Source organism: Rhodamnia argentea, chromosome 7, assembly GCF_020921035.1.
Source record: "Rhodamnia argentea isolate NSW1041297 chromosome 7, ASM2092103v1, whole genome shotgun sequence".
Taxonomy (NCBI): Eukaryota; Viridiplantae; Streptophyta; class Magnoliopsida; order Myrtales; family Myrtaceae; genus Rhodamnia; species Rhodamnia argentea.
This window is the reverse complement of record NC_063156.1, coordinates 624,654-646,061: the sequence shown is the minus strand read 5'-3', so window position 1 is coordinate 646,061 and position 21,408 is coordinate 624,654. Positions and strand designations below refer to the sequence as shown.

Sequence of the window (21,408 nt, the reverse complement as noted above, 5' to 3'; positions counted from 1 at the left end):
GGACCGGATCGACCAAACCGAATGGCCTAGTTGACCTTTTATTTTTATTTTTCTATATTGCGTGGGGAAAGGGCAAATATATAGTCTACATGACGTTTCCGTTACATGTTGTTTCTACCAGATTTTTTCAGGTGGAAATTCATGTGCTTTCATAAAACAATGCATCGCCGATGAATATTTGCAAACTTACTTGCTTCTCTGGGGCTTGATGCATACATGAAGACTGTCATCAAGGAGTAAAAGATGGCATTGGGTTGACAAATAAAGCGGTCGAACCACCAAGCATTCCCCCATAATTCTTGTAACAAAATCTTCCAACTTATCTATTAGACTGTACCGACTTACAAGCAGAAAAAATCCCAAAACAATACGCGGTCAGTCTTGACTTGAACCTGGACTAATTCGAAAGTCAACATGGTCTGTTCCCAGTTCCACAAATCGAGAACCAACCATACCTGGGTAGATTCCAGGTTTTAATATACCAACTGACCAACCCTGAAACTAATTATCCATAAGTTCAAATTATGTAAAATAAGCTCCCTCAGCCTAACGATATTCATGTAATTCACGTTGAACCCACAATTAGCCAAAATGAGGGGCCAAAGAGTATGCTAGTACTCCACTGCTTGCAGCACTGCACTGTCCAGCTTTTGTAATCTCTAATTGAAAATCCCTCAAATTCCGATGGAACTTTCGTGGATCATCAAAATGATCCGAGAATCCCGTTTCACGCCGTGTGAAGTTGTTTCAGATTTCTGGTTTCGTGGCTCTTTTAAACGCTAGGACATACTTCTCGAAAACCTAAAAAGGGAAACACTTAAAACAAACCTGAAAAGAAAGGAAACGCTATGAACAAAAAGGCAAAGTGGTCCGTGTAAAGCAGCATTATGACATGAACAATGGTCCTTCAGCTGCTTACAAAACTATATCTACAGTTTTCCCACTCTACGTGCTTTAATCGTACTGCATGATCCCGAATGAACCGATCCAACCATACTATCGAGGCAAATGGAGGCGATCTTCATGGGGGATCATCCTAAATTTGCGAGTCCCTTATTGAATTCATTTTATAATGTCAGTCAGCCACTCCACTCGCCTAAATAATGCTTACTTCTGTTGGTGCTAGGCTGGCTACATTGTGAAAGCTCGGAATCCCCCCACACCAAAAAAAAAAAAAAAAAAGACGTGGGACCTTTGTCGTTTAGAATTTTCTGCATGTCCCTCTTATTATATAATCTCCAACTTTTCTTATTCCCAAATTCCAAGACAATTCTACGTATTCTCATCAAAATGCATATACAATCGTGAAGATCATTTCGATTATCGCAAGATAAAAAAAAATCATGAATGTCTATAAATTGTTCTGATATCGCAATATCTTTCAGTGCATGGATAGTTTTTCTTTTCTTCATCACGTCCGACTATTCTCTACAACAAGCGATGGGGCTACGGGAGTTCTTCCTATCGAAGTTTCGAGGTAAGGAAACCCGAAAGACATGCAAGCAGTTCGTGTTTGTAATTGAGGTTAGGGTTGTACAAGTGGGCCGAGATGGGCCGGGCTTATACCACAAAATTAGCCCATCCCAAAAAGCTCGGGTACGGACATCACACGTTTGAAATAGAGCCCGAACAGAACAAGCCTGGCCCAAAGGATGTCGCGCTGGGTGTTTTCCTTCTCCTTTACTTCTTAGTTAGAAATGTTGGAACTAAATCACGTTCAGAAGAAAGATAGGGAGTGAGTAAGAAAACCCGCGCCCAAAAAAAAAAAAAAAAAAAGGTAAGAAAACTGGGGCCACGCCGCCACGGTGTTGTAGGGTTTGCAGCTCCCGCCCGATGGCCATACGTGACTCCATCGTCTTCCCATCTGTACTCACTTTGCCAATCGCTCGGCACGCCTAGGTCGGTGTTCCAGATCGCCAGTCGTCAGCCACTCGGCGATTTCCGGTAATCCTGGGGTCCTCCCTCCGCATTCCTACTTCCTGTCTCGCGGCGTCGTTCGCCAACCGCCGCCACCACGACGCCGCCATTGCTGAACCATGTCGACCGTAATCCGACGAGCACTCTCTGGTCTACTTATCCCTCCGATATTACGCAACCACAGTTCGGTTCTTGTCAGGATTCGAACTTATTCTCAGGAAACTTCCCACGATGGAGCGCCGACTGGCCTTTATGGGTTCCAACATTTGAAGAGTCCCAGAGGCTTTCAACGCTTCGTGGACGAGGCTATCGAAAGGTGAGGTGCTGATCGGTACGTCGAGCGATTGTTTTGAAATGCTTCGGTCGCGTTGTCGGGGTTTCAGTTGTTGGAGAGTTTCGTAAGCGTAGTTTGACTGAACTGTGCGACATGGACGATCGCTCGCGGAACTTTGCGTTTAGTTGTGTATTCATGCTTTAGTGGAATCGAATCATGAGGAAGCTGGTTCCATCAGTTTGGACGGTATTCAAATTTTAGGTGCCGAAAGGAATTCAAATGGGCACACTATTCTGTATGCTCATAGAATTTTTGAAGTTCGTCAATTGAGATAGTTGAAGAATTTTTAGCGTGATTTGTATTGTAGCTTATTGATACTTATGATTATGCTCAGGATTTCATTGCCCTCACCTTTTGCGATTTACTGGAAATTTGAGCACTGGGCCTCCTATAGTTGTAACTTTAATATATGGTGCGTATTATTGTAGAGGAGACTACGAATAAATCGTTTGAAAAAAGTTGCAAGGTACATGCATCACTCGTCTCCATCTGTCTGCATAAGAATTTTAGATTGTAAGAAGTGAATAAGGAATCCTAATGTGCTGTTCGGTTTTTCCTTAACTGTTTGCAGATATATGTGAGCATGATAGTTGAAAGGTTTTCAAAGTTAGTTTGAGTCTTACCGTCTTAGTTTTCTGGCGTGGATGAGTGAGTGCACAACTTCACGTTGCACCTGGCAATAATGTTTTATGGAAATTCAAGCATTTTTAAGCTTAATGAATTGCATTCATGCATTTTTCTGAGAAATGGAGGTGAATTGATGATTTTCTGTGATGCTGCTCCTTTTGTGCTGCTATATGAGTGAAGTCACTCTATGCCACTGTAGCTTTATGACTATTTTGTACTTCTGTCAGGTCGACAGAATTGGTTGCTTATATATGTGGGATGCCTTCCGCGGCTGAGATAATTCGAGCCATGGATGAGATTTCAGACAAGGTACCGTATGATCAGGGTTTGGGGTCTTGCTTTTCTTTATGACTTAGTTGTATTATTTCTCTAGTGGTTCTAGTGGTTCCAACTTTGTCTCATGTGCTAGGTTTGCTCAGTTGTGGATTCCGCAGAGCTTTGTAGGAATACTCATCCTGACAGGTCCTTATTTAAGTGATGTCTTCTTTTCTTTGTTTCAACCTTTCTTGACAAAATAACTACTCCGTCATTATTTTCATTGCCCTCTAGTTGCATCTATCTGAGTTCAATTCCACATGTATGATCTGAGTGGCCTGCTTATCAGGGAGTTTGTTGAGGAGGCCAACAAGGCATCAATGAGAATTAACGATTATCTACATGTGAGGTGACCATTTTTTTGACTTTCAGTTAGCATAATCAACAGTGACCAGTTGATTGAAATTTATCAAGCCGAGAACTGCCTATTAATGGTCATTCTTGTTTCTATGATGTTTTCACCACCATGTAGTATCTTAATACAAACTGTGGCCTGTATGATGCGGTGAAAAAAGCTGAAGATGAGGGTCACCTGCTTACAAAAGAAGCTCAAAGGGCTGCTAGCTATTTGCGCTTTGACTTTGAAAAGGGCGGAATTCATCTTAGCGGTGGTACATTCTATTCTAGCCTATACCACAGTAAATCATTTTCTTCAGAAAGTGAGACTTGTGATTTTCTATTTCAGAGAAACTAGAGAAAGTCAATGAGCTAAACACGGAAATTTCTCAATTGTGCCAGGAGTAAGTGTGGTTCTCAGCACAACATTTTTCTAGTTGTCATTAGAGAAGGCAAAATTAATCTCTTGTTAATTGGTTTCCAGGTTTTAATTTTCCGATTTGTACTTTATTTTGTTCTTGCAGGTTTGGCCAAAATATGGCAGTTGACATGGGTTCTGTGGATGTATTTCCAGCTACACGCATTCCAAAACATTTGCATAGGCTCTGTAAGCCTATATATAGATCTACATTGGGAATGTCGATGGGATCATCAAATTCAACGAGCAACATGAAAGAAAAGGGATTTCAAATAATTACAGACCCAGCTACCCTTTCTTCTGTTCTGCAATGTGCAGCAGATGAAGAGGTTTGCTTATCCTATTACTTTTCTATTTCCCACTTAACTAATGATATGAGCATACCTTTGAGTTTACCTTCATATTAGACGATTTGAGCGGAAGATTGGCGTTTACAATGAGAATTATTTAATACTCCATTTTCGCCATCCTTGAGTGTCCTTAGCTATGCTTAGGAAGGCTCTTGACTTTCACAGGTTAGGAAAATGGCTTACATTGAAGGGAATTCTGTCCCACATGCAAACTTGGGAGTCCTTGATAAGCTTATAGCTGTTCGCCATGAGCTAGCACAGGTATTGTCTTCTTGTACTTTGTCTTGTGCTTCCTTGTTGGGCTAATTTCATTTGCGACACATCTTATAATGCAGTTTAATTTACGCGTGTGCTTTTGCTATGCACTCAAATTTCTGAAACTCTTTCCTTGTTGTTTACTCGAACTAATGTTTTCTTGCCGTATGTTGAAGCTTATGAATGAAGCCTTAAGTTACATCTGCATCTTAGATTCTGTTCTGTCACAATTTCTGTGGAGGGGAAAAACACAAACGCATATCCAAGGGAGAGTTTCATATGTTCTGGAACAAGCTCTGATGCGAAAAGATGTCCTTTAATTACACATTGGAATGGGGGATTAAAAGAGACCATACTTTATAGAATACCAATATATCAAAGGATAAATGCATTTTTGGCATCTTACGAAGAGGCACAGAGAGTTTTTCAGATAAGCGTCTCGTCAAGGTTGTTATTAGGTTATTCTCTTACCTGCATGATTCATAGAAAGAACATATGTAATAGAAGTAAGCTGTTATATCTTGATGTCGTTCGGTTGATCGATACCTTTATTAATATTGTCAGTGAAAGAATTCAGGGATTTCTTATCTTGAAGGCACGCTCTGGCACCATAGAGATGTAACAAACAGCAAGAAAGCACTAAAAATTGGTAAAATTGAGTAGAATTGATACTGTAACAGGGGCTTGATAATTTAGGGTTTATAGAAACCAAACACCTATGTTAAGAATTAAGATGGCTTTTTACAAAATGTCTTAGAGACTATCTATACTAGTATTAAAGATTTAGTCATATCTCAACTCTTAATAGACATAAAGCAATTTGAATCTCAGCCTTGTAACTTCATGAGTCACAAGGTCTATCACTGGACAACTTGTTTGAAGACATAATAACATGAGAAGACAATGTAAATAAAGAAACAATAGGGACCTATAAGGAAATCCATACTCCTGCATGTTTCTTTTTTATTATTTTATTTTTATATAAGGTTACCCCCTCTCTGAAATGGTGAAATACAAGGCCTAGAGTTTTCTGTTAATTTTTGTTGTTGTCTTCATCTCCAATTCTCTCTCTCTCGTGTAGTCCGTTTTCTGTTGAAGGCCTATCTTAATCCTTCTCTTAGTGATTTTTCTTTTCTACTTGCTGGTGAAAGCAGATAATAGGGTGTGCATCGTATGCAGAATTTGCATTAAAGCAAAACATGGCTTCTTCACCTGCTGTCGTGATGTCCTTTTTGCTTGAGATGAGTGAGATGGTCAGAGACAAGGCTGATAAGGTGTTCATCTCTCATAATATTCTGCAATGAGTAGTGTTGGTGCAATCAACATAGCCATAGATTGTACGAGATTGATATCGTTTTCCTCAATTCACATGGAACTATTCTTAGTGCAGGAGTTTAATGCAATTAGAAATTTTAAAAGGCAGAAAAGCGGTCAATGTGTAGATTTAGAGCCATGGGATGAGTCTTACTATACAGCTATGATGAAGTCCTCGATGTATGATCTGGACTCTTCAGTAAGTCACTGTTCTGTCCATTTTTTGGTGCATATATACAGATCAGTCTCTCCTTGTGACAACTGCACTTTTAAGTAAATCAACATTTGTTTTAACTTTTGAGATAATATTTATCGTTCTGTAAATCGGAAGGATCTTATGCTATACGATGTCGAGCAGGTTGTGGCATCATATTTCCCTCTACCAAGGTGTATCGAGGGTTTGAAGATCCTTGTGCAGTCACTGTTTGGTGCTACATTTCATAGTGTTCCGCTGTCACCAGGTGAATCCTGGCACTCGGACATACTTAAGATGACTCTTCATCACCCTGATGAGGTATATTCATGTATAGATAACTAAGTTTGTTGCTGTTTTACTTTGTTCTGACGCTATCAGAATCTCCTATTCAAATTGAAGAATTTGCCTTGTCTCAGGGGGATTTGGGTTATCTGTACCTTGATTTGTATGCAAGGGAAGGCAAATATCCAGGCTGTGCTCATTTTGCAATAAAAGGGGCCCGTCGGATTTCTAATACAGAGTACCAACTTCCTGTACTGTATATTTCTATGCATTTCCAAGCTTTCTCACATTTATTAAGTCTGGTTAATTGTTGATATCTTTAAGGATTTTTTCTATTTTGCACTTGACTTTTACTTTCTTTGTCAGTCTCATTTAATGTATGTTGAGGAATCACTTAAATCTGAAGCTTTAATCATATTTTAGACGTATTTGGTGGGTAGAATTAGAATAAGGAAAGCCAAGTTGGTTGCTGTATAGGTGAGATGTCACTGCTATAGCTTTTTTTCAGATAATCAGGTTGATTAGGATCTCCATCAGTATGCCAACCTAAGTGGCCACTGTTGGCTACTATATGAATGCCTAGGCAGCTTCATGAACATAGTTGCAAAGCTAGCTGAATTATTGTGAGATTGAAGTTGAGGATATGAATACTAGTATATTCTCGTTGTGCTGATGGCGTTGGGGTGATGCTCTCCATTACTACATTAGGGACGGCAATAATAAAAGAGACTAAAAGTTCCTGTGTTTTTTTTTTTCCTTTGGTGGGGTGGGGGGTCAAAAAAGTTCGTGTGTTATTTAGAAATTTGGGAGAGTTATTAATTTTAGCAAGGTGGTCACTGTTGGTGCATCTTTTGTTGGTGTGCTCATGGTCCTTAATCCCCCATAGGCCATGTACTCTTGATGAGTCTTTATGTGTCACCACCAATTTGATTCTTTTGGTTATATGACTAAGATTTGGTTCTTCCAACTATGAAGTGTCGTGTATGAAATTACTTTTCTGGATTGATTCATACATTGTCTTGCATATTTGGTTAATTTGAAGTTGAAATATGAAATGGTGACATTGCAGGTTGTGGCCCTGATTTGTAACTTTTCAGGTTCACATAATTCGTCGCTTGCAAGGCTTAATCATTTTGAAGTAGAAACTCTGTTCCATGAATTTGGCCATGCTCTTCATTCTTTGCTGTCGAGAACGGTACTGTTTTGACATTTTATTTACTTTGATGAAAGATAGTTGCTCAGCTTATTTGTAATTTTTTTTCTCTCTTCATTTAGGAGTGCCAACACTTTTCGGGTACAAGGGTGGCTCTTGACTTGGCTGAAACACCTTCGAACCTTTTTGAGTGAGTTGAAAGCTGCAACTTCTCCATCATGGAACAAAAAAAAAAAAAAAGAGAGAGAGAAGAAAATCCCTGTAACGGAAGATTTGCCAAGTTCGCAAACGTGAAATTCCTATAAACATTGGAATGACTTGTTTTTATTTCTTGAGCCTTGGCCCACCACTTACAACATCATCTCTCTTTTGCAATTCTAGAACTTGGAAATGAACCCTGTGTGGTCAGTCAAAAGCTTTTTCCTCAATAATTTTCCCATTAGTGATTCTTTACTGAGTCTTGCATTGTAATAAACCTGTAAAAGACATAGCCCCTGCATATTTCCTTCCCCTACCTGCTTATGTATCTCTTGCATGCTTTACTGGGCAATATTCTCAGGTACTACGCATGTGATTACCGGGTCTTGAAGACATTTGCTAGGCACTATTCCACTGGTGAAACAATACCAGAAAAGTTGGTTGAGTCAATGCAAGGTGCCAAAAAGATGTTTGCAGCAACCGAGTTGCAGCGCCAGGTCTTCAAGTGCATTAAAAGATGACAACACAAGAAATTATGTTAGAAAAGATTCTCACCGTCATGTCTTTTCCTATTAACAGATCTTTTATGCTTTGATTGATCAAACACTTTTTGGGGATCGACCAGCTGGACAAAGAGATACGAGCTCAGTTGTTACTGATTTGAAAAGTCAATATACTAGTTGGAGGCATGTTGAAGGTACCCATTGGCAGACTCGGTTTAGTCACCTTCTAAATTATGGTGCAGGTATGAACTTCCTATTTTTGAGTTTTGTTATTTGTGCTGGGGTAAAGATGGCTTTCTTTTGTTCACGCAGTTTAGCATCAGCATCTTGATTTAGTCATAGACGTAGATGAAGTATGAGAATGAGATTTTTGTGCATGCCAATAAAAATCTCTAAGATGCTCAAATACAGAATCTGGATTTCTGGAATTTTTCCTGCATTTTGGGAGATACTAGTGAAGGGCTAATGGGAAGGAGATACTCATGGAATAATTTAACGCTTGATAGATACAGCATGTTGACAAAGATAATTAGCTCTAGAATAGTTGCTTCTTTTGGTTGCTGTTGGGGCAATCAGTTTTTGCTAGTCCATGATTTCGTAACTCAGGGAAATCTGGTTCTTAAAATGAAAGATGACTTTCGCAGGTTATTATAGCTACTTGTATGCGAAATGTTTTGCGGCAACCATATGGCAAAAGCTGTGTCAGGATGATCCGCTGTCATTAACTACGGGAACTGCTTTGCGAAAGAAGTTTCTGCAGCATGGGGGAGCCAAAGACCCATCTGAAATGCTGAACGATCTAGTAGGGGGTGGTGGAATTGTGAGGAACTACAATGGGGGAATTGTTCCGGACACTGCAAGCCTTGCTGATGAGATGGGCTTGGTAGACTATAACATGAAGTTGATGGAAGGAAAGAGGGAGAAGCATGTCTAAACTTCCAGAATTCTATTTCTCTTCTTTTTTTTTTTTGGTTGGGTTTGTGTTATAGTTGGGGGGGAGGTTTCCTTTTTGGTTGTATTTCATTGTTTGTGTTGTTGGTGCTTTTACGCTGTGTCATAGGTAGGTCAATCTCAGACTAGATTGGCGGTTGAGCAGTAGAAAGCTTTCGCGATTTGGGCCTAACTTATAGGCATTTTTTTATGCCACGGTGGGGCATATGAAACTTTAGGCAAAGTAAGTTTGGTCCTTTAATTCTAATTGACATTAGAGCGTTGGTCTGAGTCATGCATAAGTTAAGGCCCGTCATTGGACCGCTGCCAGACTAACGCTTAAGCCCAAAATAGGGCTGGTTGTAGGTCAATTCTATACTAAAGAGTACGGTACCTAAAAGGCCTAACTTGGGGTTCAAAGACGTGCTGCCCGGGCCATTTACAAAGCATAAATAAGTTAAAACCGAAATGTATGCCAAATTTCAGTTTCAGAACGGTCGGATTGGGTTTACTTTCGGCCAATTTATGGGCCGGGGGAAGCCCATGCAGGGAGTACTAATGGGCTAAGCCCAGCATTGTTTCAGATATGGGCCAGGCATCCCTAAACTGAGTTATGTTCTGTCATGGCCCAACTGGATGAAAATTAACGGGCCTACATACCTAAAACACTGCCCGATATCTAGATAAATGGTCCCTAGGAGGGGAAAGCGAGGAAGATCCCAAAATGGGCCTTACATATAACTTCCCAATTTATGGCCTTGTGGTGGGCTCATCAAGGCCCAATCAAAGCCCATCAGGGGGCCCGTTGAATGCCCCACCAATGTGGTGGGCCTTGCCCAAAGGCCCAATAATGAGCTGGCAAGGCCCTATTTGTGTCTCGTAGTGGGTCCATCGAGGATCAAATCCCAAAATGGGCCGTGCCTAGCGCAGCCCAAATCGTGGCCTGTTGTGGGCCCATCAATGCCCAATCAAAGCCCGTAGGGGGCCCGTCGAGGACCAACCGATAGGCCGAAATGTGCCGGTCCTTTCCCAGAGGCCCAATAATGATCTGGGCTAGGCCCAAAATGTGTGACGCGGTAGGCCCATCGAGGCCCAAAATGTGTGACGTAGTGGGCCTTGCCCAAAGGCCCAATAATGAGCTGGCAAGGCCCTATTTGTGTCGTGTAGTGGGTCCATCGAGGACCAAATTCCAAAATGGACCTTGTCTCGCGCAGCCCAAATCGTGGCCCTGTTGTGGGCCCGTCAATGCCCAATCAAATCCCCGTAGGGGGCCAGTCGAGGACCAACCAATAGGCCGAAAATGTGCTGGTCCTTTCCCAGAGGCCCAATAATGATCTGGGCTAGGCCCAAAAATGTGTGTCGCAGTGGGCCCATCGAGGTCTAAAATGTGCGACGTCGTGGGCCATTGAGATCAATGAGAGGCCCGAGTCCATTTTCTAAAATGGGCCTAGGCCCAACTCAATACCCAATAATGGGCTGGGACTTCTGTAAATGAGGGCCCGACAATTTCACGCGAAGGTCCATTCAAGGTCTACATTCAGGCCTCACAGTTGGCTTAGCAAGGCCCATTAAAGGTTTTGACGGCCAGCCCATATCCGTGCCGGGGTTATGGTTCGGTTAGTTTCTTTCGAGTTTGATTTTCAGTTCGATTCTCACTCACCGAATCCAAACAGAACTCAAGACTCCTTGCTCGGTCGCATATTTTGCCTAGGATTTGGTCAATCATTTAATAAGTTTAACGATCAAGTCTAAAAGACGTCTAGGCACACTCCGAGACTTCATCACGAAACCAGAAGGAAAGATAGAGTTCCAGAACCATCGTTTTTCACCCACTAAATTTCTTTTCCCTGGAGTAGCTGTAGAGAGAGAGGGGTACAAGACCATCGTTTTCATAGACTAAATAAGTAATCTGCTCACTTACCGTGATCTTCAAGACAAGAGTGACCCAATAAATGGTTGGTTGATGGAGAAACTCTTGGAAACAATCTGCCCATCGGTCAATTTTGACGGGCCTCATCAGGAAAGAATTGCTTACCGCTACCACACAGTAGATTAACGAAGTCATCATCTGAACACGACTTCAGGACGCTGAGAGAGCCAAACCATGCTTCTCAGCGTATTCCTGGATATGATCCCTCTGAACAGATAGCAAATTCCACATCTAACGTTTGTCATTGATGGATGGCACCATCAATTCTCCCGGGCCCTGCACGACTCTTCTCCTATTGATAATAAACCGATGATCGTCTTGTGCAAGCCTGAGCCATGCCGATCAGTTCACGCCTAAACCCTGTTACACTTCATACTGAATTCTACACCTTTTGCAAATGGGCTCGAGCCATTCTAATGCCCAACGTCAGGTCTTATCTAACACCAAGCTTACAAGTTTGGGGTACCCCCACCAAAGGACGGACCTAACATACCCCATTTAACAATTACCAGGAATAATTGACTTGTAGACATATTAATATTCATATGCAAGATAACTCACTCCCGACATCTTTCGATGTGATGGAGTTTATCTTCAACCTGTACTATCCATTCACAAAGAATGGAATTCACTAGTTCTGGAACCTCATCATGGGGACAATGACCTGACTCATCAACAAAATAAGAAGCAAAAAGAGGCACATCAGAGACTGGATAGATGGAAGTTCTAAAATTAAGTTGAATGAGCAAAGAATTCTCATCACCAGCATCGATTTCCCTGGTCGAGATTCCCGCGCAATGTTTGTTAAGCATAGCCAGCTTAGACTTGGAGTTGGAGATCGGATCTTTCATCCCCTTTAGCATAAGACAGCAATACGAGTCTTATTTTTGCTCAAGAAGATAGCAATATCAATCGATAATTCAAGCATAAGAGGAACATAGGGCATTCTCCTTCAAAAAGGAGTACGTACCTGGACAACTAAAACCTTTCCATTAAATCCTTTCAAGAGAAAGTTTAGAGGAATGGAAAGGTTAAAACTGAAGATGCTTTCCAGCACAACTAGCACCCCAGGATCATACGACTTGATGCGTCAAGGTAATCCACTGAATTGCTGACATTTACATGTTGGTTACAAAAATAAAATACTACTGCAAGCATGATAAAACATGCACAAAAGGATACTGATCTAAGCATCTCATCGATAAGCCAATCGTCAGCCCGCTCTGTTTTCTGCAGCACATTCAGTAATATTAAGCACTACAGATTTTCTACGAATGAAAAAACCTATCATCAACTTTTCCCTCAGACTCTGCATCTGGAGTTTTGAAAGAACACAAATTTGCACCCTCTATCTCCATATTTCAACCCCAGGGTGTAAATTATACATTTCTTCGAAAAGAAGTGGATGCAAAGTGGGGATAAGATGGAGTTGGGAATGATTCTAATTATTTTCCCTTTGTGAAAGAAAAAAGGAAAGAGAGAGCAACCCATTGACTTCTAAAAGTAAAAGTATTGTGAACATTACCACGGGGTAGCAATTCCTCACAATCTGTCCTATACTTGATCTCAGGTAAAACAAAAGGAGACGAGCACCCAACCATGTAGCTCCTGAAGTCTGTCTTTCCTAAATAATTTCGATAATGTAAGGCGTCAGTGCAGTCCTCGTAGCAACAGATTGTCCAATGATAGATTTAACAATAATACAGTCTATGAATTCAACACAATCCAGCGTAGAATGCATTTAACAGGCACAAGATGATCTTACTTTAGGCAATGGAATAGAAGAATATCCTGGAACTACATCGCCTGCACTGTTCATGAGAACCACAGACTTCACTAAAGTAGGCCATAGGCTGGCAAATATTGCAGCAACATAGCCTAGAAAGCATGAATGGGGTAAGAGAAACCAGAAGATAACAGCCAAAAGGAGAAAGTAGCTTGAGTTTAGTAGAGACATCAATTTAATTAAAAAGGCAAGCATCAGAAACAGTTTAAAATGCTGGGAGGAGTAAATGGGATGAGAGACGTACCGCCAATTGAGTTTCCCACCAGATGCGTTGGTTCACCAACAACTTCAATGACAAAATCTCTCAGCAATTCAGCCCACATTAGTTCTGTATAAACAATATTAGGCTTTTCTGATCTACCAAATCCCAAGAGAGTGATGGCCCATACACGGTTGCCGCCATCAGATATACCACCTAAGTTGTCGCGGAAGTGCTCCATTAAGGCACCAAAACCATGCACCAAAAGTATCGCAGGTCCTTGGTCACCAACAACAGTGTACTGAAAGAGAAACAGTTTAGAGTGGGAAAATTAGAAGCGAGATCTTGCAGCAACTTTTGTAAGTTTCCGCCAAAGATCACACCTTTAGCATAAAATACTCAAGTTGCTCTTTTAGACAATTGGGCAGTGGACATTAGTGGCAATTACAAATGTTTGCTGCTAACAAACCAACATTTGCAGCAATACAAAATATCTGCCACTAAAACTCGCTGCCAATTTCTGTATTAGTAGCAAACATAAGTTGGCTGCAAACAATTCTACACGTCGTTTCTCCACTGTTCTTGTAAATAGAATTATACGTTAAGATAACATTAATGTGGGTGGGCACACTCGAGTCTTAAACATTCTAGTAGCAACTATCCATTACCTAATTTAGTCTTAAGTTTCTCATGATTTAATTAAAGGATTAATACCACGAAAAACCCTAAACTAGTACACTTGTGACAAATTTACCTCAAACTATTTTTTTTACCATAAAAAACTCCAAACTGGTACACTTGTGACAATTTACCCCAAACCAATACACCTATGACAAATTTACCCTCCGTTAATTTTAGTTAAATCTAATCGTCCAATTACTGAGTTGGATAACACGTGGTAGCCGATAGGAATACCAGTTTAGGGTTTTTACCCTCTGTTTGTCACATGTGTATCAATTTAGGATTTTTCGTGGTATTAACCCAATTTTACGGATGATAAATTTGTCATAGGCGTACCAATTTGGAGTTTTTCGTGGTTAAAAAATTTAATTTAGGCTAAATTAGTCACAAATATACCAATTTAAGGTTTTTGATGGTCAAAAAAATAGTTTGGGATAAATTCGTCACAAGTGTACCAATTTAGGGTTTTTCGTGGTTAAAAAAATTAATTTAGGCTAAATATGTCACAAATATACCAACTTAGGGTTTTTCGTGGTCAAAAAAATAATTTGGGGTAAATTTGTCATAGGTGTACCAGTTTGGGGTTTTTTATGATATTAACCCTTAATTAAATGTCTTTAGTTTAACGTATTATAAAGCAAAAATTGTTTGTTCTTTTAATTTCCACGAAAATAAAAATAAAAATTGGGTTATCAAATTATGAAAAAACGTATATTACTTTATATGAATTGAAAATTACCCGAACAATTGTATTTTCATAAATAGCGTTCCTTGTAAGTAAGCGTGGATTTTTGCATAAACCACATATTAGATCTTTACAATTAATTCATTATCTGGTTTTCCTAATAATTACTGGATGTATGTCAAAACTAAAAAGTACTTCGATTTTCTTATCGAGATGATATAAATATATAACTAACAAATAAACCATGATAGACATTGAATGCATAGTCCGACAAAACCGTATACTTCTAATAAGATTCTATCACCCGAAAATTAATCTAAATGATGAACTATTATGATCCACACAAGAAAAAAAGAAAAAGCAAAACTACTTATTGAAAAAGAAAATCCCTAGCTTGACATGGCTCTTTTTATGTTTGACAAAATCAAAGCTTGAATGAATCAAACAAAAGAAAACTATAACCGTCCTTGATATAATTATAGAGTTATAAATTTAGTAACTCAATATGAAGACGAAATTTTCCTCTCTAGAGTATTTGTTTATTTCAAGTGATGATTGTCCTTGTGCTTTTTTTTTTATCATCCCTTAGTTTTTGTTCCCTTTTCTATGCAGCATTATCTTTTAGAAACTTTTTGTTACCCAAAAGAGATAATAGTAGCCTGTTTGAAAGTTGAACGATAAACATCCTTCCCACAAATTTCCCATTCTGCTTTGTCAAACTCCTGACTCTGTCCTTCTCCTAAAATATCTCTCTCTCCACAATCATCCTTTTCTCAAATGGTCCCTACTCCAATGCCACGACTTCAACTTGGAGATGGCTTTTGTGCTCCAATCAAATCTCATATATGGATAACCATGGACGACTCACAATGGATCACTTTCTCCGTTAAGTAAATTAACAACCTTCCTGTACAAAAGCCATTTTTTGTTGCTAAATATCATTAGCAGTGACAAGCTAGCAGCCACTCCAAACTTGCTCCTAAAAATCTTTAGCAGCAACAAGTTCTCTATTTTATAAGCAAGTCTGTTGCTGTTTTGTTGGTAACAGATGTTATTACATTTTGCTTTCTATAAAAAGCAGCAACTGAAGGAATCTCCAAACTTTGATTATGAGTGGCAAAACTCGAGTAAAGATAGTTTGCTAGCTACCTGAATCAAGTGCCCCTTCCATCTCCATATCCTAACAGAATGCATCCCTTCGTTCATCTTTTGACTTCTCGATGCCATTACCCAATACCACTGCATTGAAATCCAATCCATTATGTCAATAATTCCTCATACTGCCCAATAAAGAAAGAAACACCATTGAAATCCAACTCATGATGCAAGGCCTTGATGCAAATCAGCCACTTGCAGGTTTCAAATACTACCTCCATTGAACACACACTGTCAACTGCTGCAGCAACAGTGGGCGCTGAATATCCAAAAGGAGATAAAAATCCCGCATTCCTTTCTTTCTCAAACTTGATAGCTTCATAATAGACTCTTCTCCTTGACAAAATGCCAAGAATAAGTGCAGGACCAAAAAGAGCATAAAAGGATGCTCCCTCTCGACTTTCAGCCTCACGCATTCTATTATGCACCCTGCCAAAATGTGAAGCTAAATAAATATTATTTCCCACTGCATGACCAAATCATGATAATTCTATAAAACACCACAACAAACTAACTCTCATTTTCTTTTGCACAGATCGGGATCCTCTGTGATGCTCATGCTAGAATTCACCTTAGTCGACATAAGGAAATAAACAAGCTAGACAGCATCAAACCATTTAGATAAATGGTGACAGACTGCATGACCTACTCCTGCCAGTCACTTCGAGCTGTTCCTTCCAAGTATCTCAGGTACGCAGCCAATGCATTTAATACGGCAAGCGTCCCACCTCCAACAATCTTTCCACTTTGTGTAACAAAAACAGAGTTCTTCATTCTTTTCGTGTAGGCATGGTTTGACTGCAAACCACCCTTGATGGAAGTATCAGACCTACAAATGGCCTTCTGCAGTATGGTCTCAGCTGATGTCTCCTTCAGAGAAGTCCAGCCCCTTTTTAGCTTATACGTGTTTCTGTTGATAAATTCCTTCAGATAGTCATACGTTGGGAGATCACCTGATTCAGACATTACCTAAAAATTAAGCTATTTTGGAAAGTTAACAAGAAATTATGCATGGCACACATTCATAACACTTATAATCTTCAAAATCAACATGAGACATCTAAGGCAACATGGGAACTTACCCCAATCCAAGTTCATTTGAGCAGCCGGAACTGCCGGACACAAGAAGGGAGAAACTAGGGGAATTTCACGCTTTTTTAAGTCCTCGTGAGATAGCGGCAAATCCTCAAGGTTCTAAGACATCAAGATGCATAAAAAATCACATGGAAGACTTTGAGGACAATGTGAATTTGAGCAATGAAAAAAGCAACAACCTCAAGATCATAAAAAGGAGTCCGCCACAATTCAACATCCCGGATTCTCTCAAGATGAGATGTTACTTTGGCAAAGGTATCCCTCACGGCATTTATTATCTTCATCATGTCGTATTCCACCTCCTCTTCTGTGAGCAAAGAGGTAGCATTAACCTATTCCAATCCTCGGTGATGAAATTAAAATTGTGAGTTGAGTGCCAGAGGCCTTCCTAGTGCCTGAGCTGTAAATGACATTTGAATGAACGAATCTGACGAATACCTCTTTATCAAGCTCTTGAATGACTTCCTCTGCACAGCCATATCTGATCAACAAATCGGAACCGTGCTCCCTCAAGGTATATTTCAAGTCACGCAAAGCATGTAGTAGAAGTTCTAGCATTTCATCTGAGAAACCTACAAATGATTGTTACAAAAGTAGAAATCTCCATGGTGAGTTAAAAGATCCATAGCTAAGACTATAGTCGAACTCACTGGAGAGTAAGGAGAGGAACAACATTGTCGTACTAAATCTAGAGTAATAGAATTGAGTGATAGATTTGACTTCTCGCTACAGGCGAGGCACTCTAGCAGTTACACAGACATTGAACAAACTGACCACTTTTACAAGTAAGACTCAACCTACTTCAGTCCACGTCTAACTGATTTCGCTTTCTGAGGCCACAAGGCAAATATTGCTAGCAAACTGTAAAATAACAATACCATAGCTAAACCTGTAACTGAACACACTGGAGAGTAAGCAGTGCTTGAAGCCATAAAGAGGAACAACATTCGGGTATTAAATCTAGAATAATTAATATGACTGCTCCATACAGGCGAGGCACTCTTTCAATTACAAGAACATGGAACAAGTTGACAACGTTTATAAGTGAGAATCAACCTGCTCCAAATAGAACTATTTTTCTTTGGCTGACTGAGTGAAACTATCCGTATCTCAAATCAAAATATGAATCGGTAAACCTCCATTTGAGCAAGACCTTAGAGAGTAGAAAAAGAACCCTGCCACCAATTCCAGAGTAAACAATTCGACTTCCTAATACAGTTGAGGCACCCTAATAATTACACGAAGCATGGAAGAATATGACTTCAGTGAAAATCAATTAGACACGTTGTTTTGTGCAATAGTTTCTGCACCTCAAATCACATTAAGGAAGCAGCAAGCCTACGCCAGGACTCGGTTTTTTTCCCCCCATTTGTGCAATAGTTTCTGCACCTCAAATCATGTTAAGGAAGCAGCAAGCCTACACCAGGACTCAGTTTGCCACGATCAAAGATGCGGAGCAAAACAGCTCTGGCATCGATGCTAGGGTTAAGACATCGACTACAGGGAAGGCACTCTAGCAGATGGACGGAAAGTATATTCTGCAGCGGGAACCGCAATAAGAAAGTAGCGAAAGGTGCCATGAACTTACGAGAAAGTAATCGGTGATCGAAGACGTAGAGAGGAACAACACTCTGGTACCGAGCTGCCGCTACAATACCAGGGTGATCGTCCACGCGAAGATCGTGCTTGTACCAGAGAATCGCCACACCATTTCTCTTGTCTCGCTCCGCCGTCGCCGCCGCCGCCGCCGCGGAGGACGAGGCGGAGAAGCGAAAACGGCATGGATTCCGAAGCGAGCGGTCAGAGTCGCGCGAGAGAAAACGAATGGGGAGAGAATGGGGAGATACAAAGAGAGCCATAGAAGGAGGAGAGAGAGAATCGCGGAATGGACAAAATGTCCATCTAAATTGGTCAGGGAGCGAACACACTATAGAGAGAGAGAGAGAGAGAGAGAGAGAGAGAGGAATTCTGTGGAGGAGACGAAGTGCAGGGGAACAACGCTTGGCGATGAAGATGCTCGCCTTGAGTCGTGAACTTCTGCCAATTTGCATTCGGCTAATCTCGCGTCAGGCTTCGACCAAAAAAAAAACAAAAAATCCCGTGTCAGGCAATTGATTAGATAGTAAGCTAATTGCTTCCTTATTTAAGTGCCTTTGAGTCTGAGAACACATAAAATTTCAGAAATTTCGTGTTATATTTTACCAATGGCAAACCAATTAGTTCCGAAATTTCAATTAGTTCGGGGTTGTTTAATTTTGAATTGGGACCAAGACATAAAAAAAGTTCTTCTATAGAAGAGGCTCATACTTCCTCTTTTTTTTTTTTTTCCTTTTTTATCGCCATACTTCCTTAATTGAAGTAAGTACAAATGGTCCGATTCAAGATTTCCTAAAAATTGACTTGGTGAAATTTCCTATTTCGCATTTTAGAAAAAAGAATGATCTCTTTGGCTTAGGATTAATCTCATATTTAAATTATGTGTCAAATCACACCAATAACAATCTCTTTTAGTTCAAGACAAAACTACAACAATCACTTAGCCAAAATCAAATAACTATTCGCACATCGTTAAATAAAAATAAGGCATGCCCACCTTTGATAATTTTTTCATCGTCTACTTATTTCCGAATGGATCTATTCAACGCTGGAAAATGTCACAATGTGATAAAAGAATCAATTAAAAAAATCCTACAATAAAATTAGAAATTTGATTTTACTATAGCAATTGCACGTGTGTGATTTCTTCGCTTCATGGATGAGTATGGTTGGATGAAGTTTTTCAGTCGAGATTTCTTTTTTCGTACTATACAAATCTAGCTAACTTCAGTAAAATGTCATGTTAGGCTCCATTTGTTTCGCGAAAAAAATGATAATTTAAAAAATATTTTCTAAAAAATAATCGCTTATACCGCTTGCAAAAATAAATGAATGAAAAATGTTTGCATCGTTCGTGAAAATATTTCTAACAAAAACTGTTGTCAATATATAAGTACTTTTTATTGATTAGTTATTTAAACGATACAAGTGATCGTGTTTAAGGAAATATTGTTCGAATTCATTATTTTTTGCGAAACAAATGAATGTTTCACGGAAAATATTTTCCTTATTTTTTTGGTGCTCGGATCACTTTAGAAAATGAGTCAACGAAAAACCAATATTTAAATTTGGAAAAATGATTTTTGATTTTGAAGAAATCATTTTCAAGGTAAATAGATACTTGGACCAGGAGCTCTGCACTTGTGTATCAGGATCCTAATGTTCATTTCCAAGTCCTCAACGCCTGAGCCTGGCTTCACTGAAGTCGGGCTTGCGACCCCGGTACCCAAGCCCAAATCCCCTACGCCAAGCTGGGGTCTACAAAGGTAGTGCTTGGTTCCTCGATGCTCGTGCTGGGATTCCCCACACTTGAGCTAGGGTCCACTGATGCTGCAACCCGGGACCTTAGCGCCCGTACCCAGGTCCATCAAGACTGAGCTCGTGACCCTGACACTCGCGCCCATATCCTCAATGCCGAGCTCGGTCGCTGCGGACTTGGGCCTCGTCGTGGGGAGTCAGCCACATGCACTAACGTCCCCAAGCCAACCACATTGGATCAGGGCTTGAGTGTCGGAGACCTAAGCTCGAGCGGCGAGGACTCGAGCCACCGAGTTCTCGCGCACGGCCTTTGTGGACCCGGCCTGGTGCCGAGATCCTAGCACGGGCACCAAGGCTTTACTTTTCCTATGAAATGATCTCGTTAGATAGGATAAGAAATGTATATCTACCGAGACGTGCAATCATTAATAAGAACTGATAGTGATCCACACCTACCACTGTTCTGCCACTGGTGACCATGTAAGATGTAAAAAAGTACAGAGACGAGCAATCATTATTGAAACACACTTTTCCACCGAAAAATGGAGTGGCTTTTATTTATATTTAGTAGGAAGTTCCATGCGATTTTGTATTTGCGCCTATGGTGCATTTGCATAGCCAAAATCAGGTCCAACATGATTATGTTATCAATTAAATTTAATTGATTATTACGATTTAGATGTAATTAATCATGCATTCGACAACCTTAATTTCATTAATATGAAGGAGGTGGGAATAAATAATAGACCACCGTAACTTCATAAATAGACAACTAACTAAGGTTTCAACTCAGAAAAGTTTTCATAGGACGAAAATGCCAAATATGGTAAGCACTTACGTCTCTTAAAAGTTATGTTTAAGACCAAAATTAGATGTTTTCATTCGAGGAGTAAACATAAATGTGACTTTTGATTTATCGGTTCGACTTAATCTCATCGAGACTTAGAACCCTTGTAGCTTACATGCTGGCCACTTATTAAACGAATTACTTATTATGTATGTAAATGCACTTCACACTATGTGTTACAAGTTGTGGTCGGGAGTATGGCGAGTTGAGAGACCAGATAAATGACTTTATCTCGGATTTTAAGAGCAACAAGCTAAATAATTTCGCAAAATATCTTAGTTTAACGGGCGACCGATATCGATCTAACGAAAATATCTTCAAACAATATGCATGTGATCAATAACGATGGAATCGACTGCCTAGTTGCCTAGCCGGCCTTCCTTGGTCCACGCGGGCATGTCTAAAATGAGGATTGTTTCCGAACTTGGATCCAAAAGATGCAAGCGCTGTCGTTTTCTCACTTCTTGACTTCCTTCTCTCTCCCCCCCGTTAAGTCCAAATAAACAGACACTCCGTCATTAAATTGCACAATCGGCGGCTTTTCGCCT

At 40.1% G+C, this 21,408-nt stretch overlaps 2 protein-coding genes across 5 annotated transcripts; one reads left to right on the top strand and one right to left on the bottom strand.

The window, feature by feature from the left end:
• The first annotated feature begins 1,783 nt into the window (after positions 1-1,783).
• Positions 1,784-9,172, top strand: LOC115741938 (mitochondrial intermediate peptidase, mitochondrial). 4 transcript variants are annotated; one of them, XM_048282037.1, is made up of 17 exons: positions 1,784-2,233; positions 3,106-3,187; positions 3,298-3,392; positions 3,483-3,537; positions 3,666-3,804; positions 3,879-3,933; positions 4,054-4,276; positions 4,463-4,558; positions 5,707-5,826; positions 5,943-6,065; positions 6,225-6,380; positions 6,479-6,595; positions 7,414-7,539; positions 7,620-7,687; positions 8,057-8,192; positions 8,275-8,440; positions 8,843-9,172. In XM_048282037.1, the coding sequence occupies exons 1-17, from the start codon at positions 2,037-2,039 to the stop codon at positions 9,130-9,132; spliced, it is 2,244 nt and encodes a 747-aa protein (XP_048137994.1). In that variant the 5' UTR covers positions 1,784-2,036; the 3' UTR covers positions 9,133-9,172. The 4 variants fall into 4 exon arrangements, with proteins under 4 accessions (XP_048137994.1, XP_030531842.1, XP_048137995.1 ...); XM_030675982.2 differs by having other exon boundaries at positions 3,288-3,340; XM_048282038.1 differs by having other exon boundaries at positions 2,097-2,233; positions 3,288-3,392.
• A 2,150-nt stretch (positions 9,173-11,322) lies between these two features.
• LOC115741930 lies at positions 11,323-18,688 on the bottom strand. The gene is made up of 14 exons (XM_030675969.2): positions 18,248-18,688; positions 17,098-17,231; positions 16,839-16,991; positions 16,647-16,758; positions 16,214-16,517; positions 15,780-15,993; positions 15,559-15,648; positions 13,089-13,344; positions 12,824-12,936; positions 12,584-12,682; positions 12,241-12,288; positions 12,029-12,139; positions 11,822-11,912; positions 11,323-11,722 (listed from the first exon to the last, which is right to left on the bottom strand). The coding sequence occupies exons 1-14, from the start codon at positions 18,516-18,518 to the stop codon at positions 11,616-11,618; spliced, it is 2,103 nt and encodes a 700-aa protein (XP_030531829.1). The 5' UTR covers positions 18,519-18,688; the 3' UTR covers positions 11,323-11,615.
• Between the last annotated feature and the right edge of the window lie 2,720 nt (positions 18,689-21,408).